Source organism: Gossypium raimondii, chromosome 2 (genome assembly GCF_025698545.1).
Source record: "Gossypium raimondii isolate GPD5lz chromosome 2, ASM2569854v1, whole genome shotgun sequence".
Taxonomy (NCBI): domain Eukaryota; kingdom Viridiplantae; phylum Streptophyta; class Magnoliopsida; order Malvales; family Malvaceae; genus Gossypium; species Gossypium raimondii.
In genome coordinates this window covers 14,160,599-14,172,843 of record NC_068566.1, presented here as the reverse complement: position 1 = coordinate 14,172,843, position 12,245 = coordinate 14,160,599, and the positions used below count along the sequence as shown (strand labels likewise).

Here is a 12,245-nt window from a genome sequence, read left to right as displayed (position 1 = left end):
TAGAATCAAGATTAAACTGACATAATGTATAAACGATGAGAGCTAAAATTACTATTATGTCAATATTAAAAGTTGTCAAAGTTTTATAAAATGTTTGGCGATGCAATCCATCAAACTGGTTGATTCAAAAATCGATGGTTTAACATGTTCAACCACTTGTTCAATTATTGACACTGAATGTAATCATCACTTGAAAATTTATATAAAATTTTTAAAATTTAAATGATAATACCCTAAATTCGAAGACAAAAAGGAATTTAATTGTCAAATTCAAGTGACGAAGTGGACAAAACAATAAACCTAATTGCCAAATTTTTAAATGATACCATGATTCTCCAAGCACTTTTTGGAACAAGGTTGCCAGCAGTTATTGGAGGGTCTTATGCTTGTTTTATCCCAATAGCCTACATAAAAAACGACCCATCATTGCAACGAATTAATGACTCCTCCTCCGGCTTACGTACTAAGCCCATGGAAACGCCCATGGAGGCCTCTACAGTCCAACACCGAGTTTCGTGGGCTCAGTTTTCTGCATGAGCGATTGCACGCTCATGTGGCCTCAATTGTCGTGCTTTGGCTTTTTTGCTTTTGCGGATTTGCGGTAGCGGTGATGTGGATACACACCTGATTGTGAAGACGCGTAAACTCCACGGATGCCAAACCTATATTTGGCAATCAAACCTCGTTAATCGATTACACAGTTATACAATTATTTAAACTTAAGTTCTTATGATCGCTCACTTACCCACCTTCGATTGAGCAAAGAAGAACGGTTCGCTTACTCTGGTATTCGCCAACCCTCGTCACTTTACGAGATTCTTAGGCACCAACTATAATTGGTAAGCACTTAAGTTGATTTGTTGAGGGGGAATCACTAAATTTGCTATACTTACCCAACGAAAGAGAGTACGACGACGAGTTGTAGCCGGACGATTGGCCCTAAAAAGGAAGGGGAATTTGGCGATCAGAGGAAATAAGAGGGGGAGGAGTTGATTGGGGAGAAACCGAATAGATGAGGAGGAAAAAGAAAAAGAAAGGCGGGGGAGGATAGTTGTGAAATACGAGAGAGAAGGGTTCGACCAAAAAGGGAAGAAAGAATCGGGTTGGGAAGGAAGAATGAGAGAAGAAAAACAACTAAATGAAGAGGGGAGGAGGAGAGGAGCTTAAGGTAGCAGAAGAAGAGAAGAGAGATGAGAGTTTCGGCCAAAATAAATAAAAAGAGAAGATGAGCAGAAACGAGTTCGATTCTTGCCGAAATGTACACTTAACGCGAAAAGAGAGTAACCCGAAGTTGGCGAAAACTTCCACAGCAAAAGGCAAACACTCCCAATACCGAAAGCTTCTACTGCCAAGCGATTAATTTGCCACAAGCCTAGCTGAATTCTTGACTAGCAATGCCCCAAATAGGCACAACTCTCCCTCTTAGCCACCCCTCGATTTTCTCCACAATTCTCTCCCCTTATCATCACTCCATCGTTTTCACCTCAACTTCCTCCATGACTAATTCAAACTTCCTTCGACAGTATTTCACTCCAACTCTGCCACTTACACGGCCCAAGCAGCAAAATAACAATTCATTACGCACCCCAAGACCAGAACCTAAGACCTCAAGAATACTTCACACGCCACCTACCACTAGACCACAGGCTCATTTTGCGTCATAAAACAAACACTATAATTTTTAAAACCTATCTACTAGCGTCTAGGTTCATTTTAGAGAAAAAATTAAAAATTATGCAAATGCCAAGACTTGAACCCAGGCTTCTCAAACACCCCCATACACACCCAAATAACTTAACCATTAAAGCAAACAAGCAATTGTGACAAAACATGCAAAAATTAAAACTTGAATTTTTAGGGCGTTACACTCCAGCAACCCTTTATAAAACCCTCAACATCATCTGGGTCATCGTGTCGTCACCGTTTTTTTTCTCAACATAGTCCTCCTCTGGTATTTTGTTTTCTCCCTGGACAATGGGTAACTCTCTAGGTGCAGCTCGACGTGGCCTACCCCTACCACGTCTGCCTTGAATGTTCATAGTGATTTTTTGAAAGTTTGAAATCTAAAGTATATCTATAGTTTTCAAACAAAAGTTCAAGCATTATTTATACTCCTAATTGTTCACAATCTAAAGTTTACAAATTATCTAATGTTTTAACAATAATCTAGATTTTAATTTCCTACAGAAAAATAAAATTTTCAAAAATCTTGTGGCATAGTTTTTCCCAAAATACCCCCTTTTGGATGCATGCATGCAAACATATTTCAAAATTTCACGGGCCAAGTTTAGAAAACCTAGGCTCTAATGCCACCAAATGTAACCTCCCCAACCCAGCCTAAATGTTGAATTGAATTTTAAAGATTACATTAGCCACAAAAATAGCCTAGTAAGCTATCGAAGTTTTGAAAACAAATATTTTTAAACATATGTTTAGCTTTAGAACACAACTTAGTTCATAATCGATTTATTTATTACTCAAAATTTCAGTATTGTTTAGCATGTGAATTATTGATGTGTGTTTTCTTGTGTTGTGTACATGTGTATTCACTGAGCTTTCCCAAGCTCATCTTTTTACTTTCTTCTCCCTTCACGATAAGTAGTGCGCGGAATATCGAGGACGGTAGCAGTTCAATGATCCATCGCACAAACTTTCTTTCTACAGTATGTGTGCCAAGCTTATAAAACCCCATAAAGGCAATGTGGGACATTTCTAGGCTAGAGACTTGGAATGGGACTTAGATAATTTTAGACAATTTAAAAACAATTTTTTAGAGGGTTGTAATTGGATATTTTTCTCTATTTGTAAATTTGGGATTTTTTTAATCTATGTGTTTGCTTGTTTCGCTGAATTTGCTATTTGAATTATATGATACTGCCCATATGAACTAACGAGACATTTTGCAGCTGCCTTATTCCTCTTATTATATGACTTATAGTTTGATTTAGAAAAGCATGCTCTTAGGAGTAAATGCTTGTATGAAATATTTTGTATATGTATGGTGAGTATGGATGGCTGGTGTGATTTGTAGTAGTTTTTCAGAGAGTCACCTCGGGGGCTAATGTGTCACTTGAAATTCGGGTCGGAACTCCTCGACCGTGTTTGGGGTCTCATACAGACATTTACTCGACTAATCCAGATTCGAGCCCGATTTAACTTTTTTTACCATAAAAGGTCATATTAGTTTAATAAATAACTTTTCTCAATTTAATCCTTAAACTTAGATTCCATTAAAGTATACTAAAATGATATTATTAAATTCTTCTATGCCATCACCTAATTTTTAATTAATATATTTATATATTTCTTGTATTTTTAAGATTTTAAAATTTTAGGTGATGGCGTCGTAGATTAAAAGTGTTACATCATTCGAATCCAAGTTCCGGACAAAATTTCCCAATTTTGTTAAAGACAAATGTGGACCAAGATGAAGAAAATTTATTTCATTGAGGAATAAATATTGGTTTATCCCATCTTAGTAACCTTAATGAAAATATTGTTGCTTTGTTGATTGTAGGTTTCGTTAGATTATCCTGTCTACAATTTAGAAACATGAATTGCATGACAAACCTTATCATAACAGGATTATCACTCTTCTTAGGGATTTCCATCCCTTAATTCTTCAACCAATTTTGGATCTTATCCCATCATGGCCTCGCTCACAACAATGCATCCTGAGTAAGTGTTTTTATTAAAAAAAACTCCAATCCCGTAATCTTCAATGATAAAAGAGGGTAAAACAAAGTGAATGATTTTTGCAGTTCAATGCATTCATGAACACCGTGTTGTCATCACCGATAATGGTGGGATTTACGGTGGCAGTGATCTTAGACAACACAATAGAAGTGGAGAAATCGAAGAAAGATAGAGGGATGCCATGGTGGGTTAAGTTTAGATCATTTAGAGGAGATAATATGATTGAATAATTTTATACTTTGCCTTTTAATCTTAATAGGTTTACTCCACCAACCTAAATTTCCCAAAATTAGGCTTGGTAATTGCATATATTTTACTAGTTTTTTGATAACTATGGGTAGTAGTAGAGGACAATTCGTGTAATATTTCAAAATAAATTATTTATTAATTTATATTATTTAAATTATTTTTTATTAATATTTTTGTATTAGTGGAAAGAGTAATTTAAATTTGAATTTTTGAAGTTGTCAACATTGCTATTAAAGTAAGGCCTTAACCTTTCGGCTGGCAGTGTGGTTGTTGACAATTATATGGCTAAAAATCAACCCTCTCTTCCTGCTTCATCCTCCTTCTCATTGAATTTTATATTAGCTGACATAGTACCGGCCTGTGGACGCCAATGAGACGCGAATGAGCATCCTCTTTTCCGAAATAATAATGCATTGCTTGGCTCTTGTGCTAAGGGTTCGATTTCCCATTTTTTGGAGCTTCCGGGCATCTTTAGTTTGCCTATTTTTGCTAAAGCTTTTCACATTTACTGGGTGCTTGAGGTGTGTCCATTGTAACAGTAGTGAGGGCATGACAAAATTTTACGCATCAAGGTCTAACCTTCTCAGCCCTAATGGCTAAACACCAACATATGATAGAGTTTTCAACTCGATGCAAAGAGAGTATGATTTGCTTTTGTAATTCATTTTTATTTACATCTTATTGTGTACATTTATCCGAGATTTGATCCTCACTTGTAATTTTTTTCGTTGAATGGATATTTTTTTTTGAAAACCTTACCATTGAATTGAAATAAAATAAAAGCATACTAGCATATTATGTTTATTCTTTAAAAAATGAAAAACAAAGATATTTAGTAGCATTATAACTACAATTGTAGACCATTGTTGGTACATGAAATAATTATATGAAATTGTTATGAGACTTTGAATTCAAGTAATCTACCTAACAGAGTTGGTGCCCCTTGGCTTGTGACACCAACTCAGTCAAGGCAGGCTCTGTTTCATTCATTGAAAATGGTTTCAGAAAAATATTTTCTACATTTTGCTATGTTTGTTTCATGGGAAACAGTTTGGTTAATGGAGAATAACTTCTAAGTCAACGAAAAATAAGCCCTCTTTTCCTCTAGAGTAACTTACCCTTTACGGGTGATTTTATTTTTATATAAAAATTAACTTAAGTCAAGCTTAATATTATTATATTATTAATAAATTTTTATTTTTAAAATTAATAAAATATTATAATTTTTAATATTATTAAACATACATATTTAATTATCTATTTCTAACCATGTAATTAATTATTCATATAATATAGAAAATAAATTAATAATGGATAATTTTATTCATCGTTTTTTTATACAAAGCCTAGAACTACTCATAACTCCTCCCCAAATCTTAATGTAGAAGAGCATTAATGCCCTTCAACATGCTCGAACCCACGGTCTCCTGCATGTGCAACAATGTTGATGCCAATCGAGCTAAGTCGACAATTTTATTCGTCATTTTCATTTCTATATAGAAACCTTAAATAAATATCTTAAGTCATGTGTTAGTTAATTATTTTTACTATATCAAGCTTGTTGGAAAATGAACGAGCAAATTCCCTTCCAAAAAGAAAAAGAAGTGCTAATTATAGTAAGTAAAACTTGGTCATATTATTTACCCACGCTAGTTAAAATAGAAAATTTTTATTTGGTTGTAATTCGGCCTTACTATCTCTATATAAGATGGTTTGAAACAAAACAAAGGACAAAAATTATTCTCTCTTTGAAGTAAATAAAAATAAAGTATGGCTATCCAATTTAATTGTGTTTCATCCATGTTAATACTAGTACTTTTATCCATATCATCCGTTGAAGGTCAAGGAGGAGGAGGTGGTGGTGTTATTGATGTTGTTGCAAAGTTTGGTGCAAAGGCAGACGGGAAAACAGATTTGAGTAAGGTAAGCAAAATATCATTTAATTTTATAGTCACCAGATAAAAGTATGCATAACTATTTTTCAAATCTCTTTTCTTTATATGTATCTTTTTTTTTATTTTTTTTATTTTCTTTTAGCCATTGTTGGATGCTTGGAAAGAAGCATGTGCCTCGACATCGCCAGCAAAAATTGTGATTCCTAAAGGGATATATTTTTTAAGTACAGCTACCTTAGATGGTCCTTGCAAGGCTCCTATTGAGCTTCAAGTTGAAGAACCTTGAAGGCTCCGCAAACCTGTTGCTTTCAAGGAGCCTAAATGGATTACCTTCAATAGAATTGAAAATTTCAAATTGTCTGGCGGAGGACTTTTCGATGGCCAGGGAACCACTGCTTATAAAAGGGAAGGCTGCAAAAACCATGATTATTGTGGTTCACTTCCTATTGTAAGTTATTTTCTTATCGAGAAGTTATGACTTTTGTTTTATAAATAGAATTAAGTAATAATTATTTTTGTTTCATTCTGGAATTAAATAGAACCTAAGGTTTGATTTTTTAACCAACGCAATGATACAAGATATAACTACCAAAGACAGCAAGCAGTTCCACGTTAATGTTCTAGGATGCAAAAACATTACTTTCGAACATTTCACCATATCTGCACCTGATGAAAGCCCAAACACAGATGGTATTCACATCGGGAGATCAGATGGGGTCAATGTTCTTAACTCGGAGATAAAAACTGGTGATGATTGTGTTTCAATTGGGGATGGTTCCAAAATTTGGTTATCAATGGAGTAACACGTGGACCGTGACATGGTATCGATATTAGCGCCTCTCGGATTGTTTAAAAATGAAGAACCCGTTGATGGAGTTACAGTAAAAAACTGCTCCTTCACTAACACTTCCAATGGTGTTAGAATCAAAACTTGGCCAGGTGCTGAACGCGGCACCTGTTCTAACATTCACTTTGAGGATATTACCGTCACCAATGTCAGTTCTCCTATTATAATTGATCAGAAATATTGCCCGTGGAACAAATGCAAAATCAATGTATGTATATATTTATCAAAATCGTAAGAGAGCAAAAAGAGTTAATCGGTCATTGAATCATTATTTTGTTGATGCAGGAAGAATCAAAAGTTAAACTAAGCAACATTAGTTTCAAAAACATTCACGGCATTCGCACTTCCGAAGCCGTGAAGATTATTTGCAGCGCTACTTTGCCGTGTGAAAATGTGGAACTTGCCGACATTGAAATTACGCACAGTGGACCGACTGGACCTGCAGTATCACAATGTTCAAATGTGAAGCCTAAAGTTAGTGGCAAACAAAATCCAGCTCCATGTTCCGCCCCTCTCCCAGCAAAACCTACCCCGACCGCTTAATAAATAGCAATGGTATAAATTTTTTTGATGAGGTTGTAACTCTTATAATTATATTTATTTTGCAAATAAATTTTGTTTTGTTTTACATTCTATGGTATTAAGAATATTTTTCTTAAACTTAATTATTTTTAAAAATAGACTTCAGCAAAAAATATTGCAATGTGATAACATTTTATGCATTTAGGCTTACGATATAATTATTTTTAAAATTCTATTCAACCGGATACTATTTAATTATTGTTTTTATTTATATAAAATTTTTTTATTTATAAGTTAGCATAATAAAATTTTAATAACCAATATTTATACATTGTGTCAATTTAGTTTTGATTCTAAAATAACCTTTAACTTTGACACCGTGTATAATTTGATTTTTTTATAGTTCTGGTTTTTTTATGACTCTTTCACCTTAAAAGCTGAAAAATAAATGTATCAATGAAATTTGATCCAAAAATATTAAAATTGACAATCTAAAATTTTAATATAATAATTTTATTGGAGGGTCTTATTCTTGTTTTATCCCAATAGCCTACATAAGAAACGACCCATCATTGCAACGAATTAGTGACTCCTCCTCCGACTTACGTACTAAGCTCATGGAAACACCCATGGTGGCCTCTATAGTCCAATGCCCAGTTTCGTGGGCTCAGTTTTTTGCACGAGCGATCGCACGCTCATGTGGCCTCGATTGCCGTGCTTCGGCTTTTCAGCTTTTTTTGATTTGCGGTAGCGGTGGTGTGGATACACACCTGATTGTGAAGACGTGTAAAATCCACGGATGTCGAACCTATATTTGGCAATCAAACTCCGTTAATCGATTACACAGTTATACAATTATTTAAACTTAAGTTCTTATGATTGCTCACTTACCCAACTTTGATCGAGAGAAGAAGAACGGTTCGCTTACTCAGGTATTGGCCAACCCTCATCACTTCACGAGATTCTTAGGCACCAACTGTAATTGGTAAGCACTTAAGTTGATTTGTTAAAGGGGAATCACTTAATTTGCTATAATTACCCAACGAGCGAGAGTATGATGACGAGAAGTATCCCGAGGATTGGCCCAAAAAGGAAGGGGAATTTGGCGATCATAGGAAATAAGAGGGGTTGGAGTTGATTGGGGAGAAACTGAATAGGTGAGGAGGAAAAAGAAAAAGAAAGGTGGGGGAGGATAGTTTTGAAATTGGGCAACAAGGAGAGAGAAGGGTTCGACTAAAAGGGGGAGAAAGAATCGGTTTGGGAAGGAAGAATGAGAGAAGAAAGAAAACTAAATGAAGAGGGGAAGACGAGAGGAGCTTTCGGCAACAAAAGAAGAGAAGAGAGAGGAGAGTTTTGGCCAAAATAAAGAAAAAGAGAAGATGAGTAGAAACGAGTTTGTTACTTGCTGAAATGTACACTTAACGCGAAAAGAGAGTAACCCGAAGTTAGTGAAAACTTCCACAGAAAAAGGCAAACAGTCCTAAAATCGAAAGCTTCTATCGCCCAGTGACTAATTCGGCACAAGCCTAGCCGAAACCTTGAGTACCAGTGCCCCAAATTTGCACAACTCTCCCTCTCAACCACCCTTCGATTTTCTCCACAATTCCCTCCCCTTATCAATTCACCGTTTTGTCCTCAACTTCCTCCATGACCAATTCAAACTTCCTTCGGCAGTATTTCACTCCATTTCTGCCACTTACACAACTCAAGCAGCAAAAAAACAATTCATTGTGCACCCCAGGACTAGAACCTATGACCTCAATAATACTTCACACGCCACCTACCACCAGACCGCAGGCTCATTTTGTGTCATAAACAAACACTATTATTTTTAAAACCTATCTACTAGAGTCCAGGTTCATTTAAGAGAAAAAGTTAAAAATTCTGCAAAAGCCAAGATTGAACCCAGGCTTCTCAAACACCCTCATACACACCCAAATCACTTATCCATTGAAGCAAACAAGCAATTGCGACAAAACATGCAAAAATTAAAACTTGAATTTTTGGGGCGTTACACTCCAGCAACCCTTTGTAAAACCCTCAACATCATCTGGGTCATCGTGTTGTCACCGTTTTTTTCTCAACATTGTCCTCCTCTGGTATTTTTTTCTCCTTGGACAATGGGTAACTCTCTAGGTGCAGCTCTACGTGACCTACCCCTACCACGTTTGCCTTGAGTGTTCATAGTGATCTTTCGAAAGTTTGAAATCTAAAGTATATCTATAGTTTTCAAACAAAAGTTCAAGCATTATTTATCCTCCTAAATGTTCACAATCTAAAGTTTACAAATTATCTAAAGTTTTAACAGTAATCTCGAATTTAATTTACTACAGAAAAATAAAATTTTCAAAAATCTTGTGGCATAGTTTTTCCCAAAATACCCTTTTTTTATCGTAGGTACATATTCTTCTATCGTAGGCACCAAATCGACCTACCCAAATGTGAAGCAGCTGTAAGCAGGATTCCAAAACTAGGTGAGGGCTCAAAACAAATGCTTGTCTAACTTCACATCACGCAAATAAGGCAAATCCCCATAATTATTATAAAATAACTATCTAACCTCGTCATTCCACTGATCCCAGATTTCTTTCAACTCTTGCAAATTGTTTTGAGTTACACTGATGTGAGTAAAATCCCATAATTTCGATACATGTCCGTCAGCCAAACTATTACCTTTCTCTTGCTGTGTCATTTCAGACCAAGTTCGGACAGCCGTATTATCCTGTACTTTATCAAGAAACCCTTTTTCCATGATAAGTTTTCTATCTAGCAACTGAATATGAACCGACGCCTTTTATGGTGAAATGAAATGCCATGTCATGCAATCAAAATAAAACACAAAAACTCAATATCATATAAAAACATAAAATATAATCAAGAAATAGTAAAACACCTAATCGGATATCTACTAAGGTTCAGTATAGTTCTACCTAAGGTGGATTCCTAAGGTTCTCTATATGAAGTTCGCCTTCTAGGGCAAAGGTACCTGAACCAGCAGATTCCTTGATCTTCACCCATTATAGGCTCATATAGATCAAGTTCGATTCAGGGGAATACATTTTCCTATGACAATCCGGAGACGTAGATCTCACGGAGGCATAGGTACGGATGTATCACGAAAGCGATCCACTATCCTATACGGAGGTGAAAACCTCACGAAGGACTAGCTTACCACTCTCACTTAGAGGGTAAAATCATTCAACTCATGTAATGTATAATGCAAAAATAACTAAAACACTTAGATCAATGCAAAAGGATCTCATGAATTTTTAAAATTTAAGTTTTTTTGACTATAAGACAAAAATTAATCAACTTGTGGCTCGACTCTCTAAATTTTATGTCCCCAGTGGAGTCGCCAAGCTGTCGAAACCATTTTTTTGAAAAACAAAAATTTAGTTGTCGATGAAAATTTGGAGTCGCCACCAATCTTTTATTAAGGTGTGATTGGATCACCTAAAACGACTTTGGTCTACGAGTTTTTAGAAAAAACGGGTTCGGGAGTCAGTTACGTTCGAGGAAGGATTAGCACCCTCGTAACGCCCAAAAAAATGGTACCAAATTGATTAATCAGTGTCTTAATGTCGAGAATTAAAAAAATTCAATCCTTGATTAGATCAAGTTATTTATTAAGACTCTCTCATTTAGGAGAAGAAATGTCACACCCAATGCGTTAGGGCACGACATCTCATGTCCTCAAGAATGAGTTTGTCCTAAAGACTTGTGTAATAAAATTTAAGAAAATATTTAATTGTTTAAAATTTATGAAGGAATCGTGGCCCAATACATTAGGGCACAATTTCTTAAAATCCCAAACATTGAATATTTCCTTTATTTTTACAAAAAATCTTTGTCTCGAGAAGTCAACACGTCACATCCAATGCATTAGGACACAACATATTGAATTTTCGATAACAAGCTTTTCATTTTATATTTGATTAAGGAGCAATTCTTGATTGTTAGATTTAACGAAGAAAATTGGAACCCAATACGTTAGGGCTCAATTTCCTTGAAAATCCTAAATACGAGTATTAACTCTATTTTGAAATTTTTCTATTTTTAAATTCGAGTAAAAAGATGATGTAAAGTTATATTGAATGCATGTATAAATAATAACAAATAACAATAATAAATACAACAATGGCATAGAAATAATATAAACAAATAAATAAACGAAACTAATAAGCGTAAAAAATAAACAATGACAATGCAAGAATATCAAATAAATGAGCAAAATAAAAAAACTATTTTAAAATATAAATCAAAACATAAATCAATAAACAAATGAAGGAAATAAACAAAAAATATAAAGAATAAGAGATACGTAACATATACATTAAAATTATGAAGAATACACATGAATTCACATATAAAATTTGGATTATAAAATTTATATAAACTAAATATATAATGCATTTGTGAAAATAAAGAAAAGTATAAATATATATAAATTATAAAATATATGTTAAAATAAGTAGGTATTTAAGCATTTTGAAAAAACATAGATATATATACTTGTTTATATAAATATAAAAGAATATTTGTTAGGAAGAAAAAATAAATACATATACGTACATATAAAATAAATAAATAAATAAATATATATATAGATTAAAAATAATTAAATATTCAATACATTATCGAAATTATTTTTTTTAAAATAAATAAATATGTGTATATATATATGAGAAAATATTCGTTAAAAGAATAAATATGTACATAAAAACAATAAATATACATATATATATAAAAATAATTACGTATATAAAAAATAATTACATTATTTAATTAATTTTAAAAAATATATAAAAAATAAAGAAAAAGGACTAAATCGAACTACGAATAAAAATCTGGGGCAAATCTGCAAATAAGTAAAGATAAAAACACTAAATTGAATGCGCAAACAAAAAAGAGGGGTTGGAAGGGAAATTTTCCCTTCTCCTCTAAAACGGCGTCGCTCAAGTACGGCTAAATTGAAATTGAAAATAAATTAAAGGGCTAATTAAAAAAATAAAAAAACCTAATTGTAAAATATTAAA

General features: G+C 33.9%; 1 protein-coding gene across 1 annotated transcript; it reads left to right on the top strand.

The window, feature by feature from the left end:
* The first annotated feature begins 5,707 nt into the window (after positions 1-5,707).
* On the top strand, positions 5,708-7,315 carry LOC105777533 (polygalacturonase). Its single transcript, XM_012600865.2, is given in 6 exon segments — positions 5,708-5,868; positions 5,983-6,288; positions 6,380-6,614; positions 6,617-6,678; positions 6,680-6,895; positions 6,973-7,315. Coding segments are annotated over 6 exon segments (1,230 nt in total). The 5' UTR covers positions 5,708-5,715; the 3' UTR covers positions 7,231-7,315.
* The last annotated feature ends 4,930 nt before the right edge of the window (positions 7,316-12,245 follow it).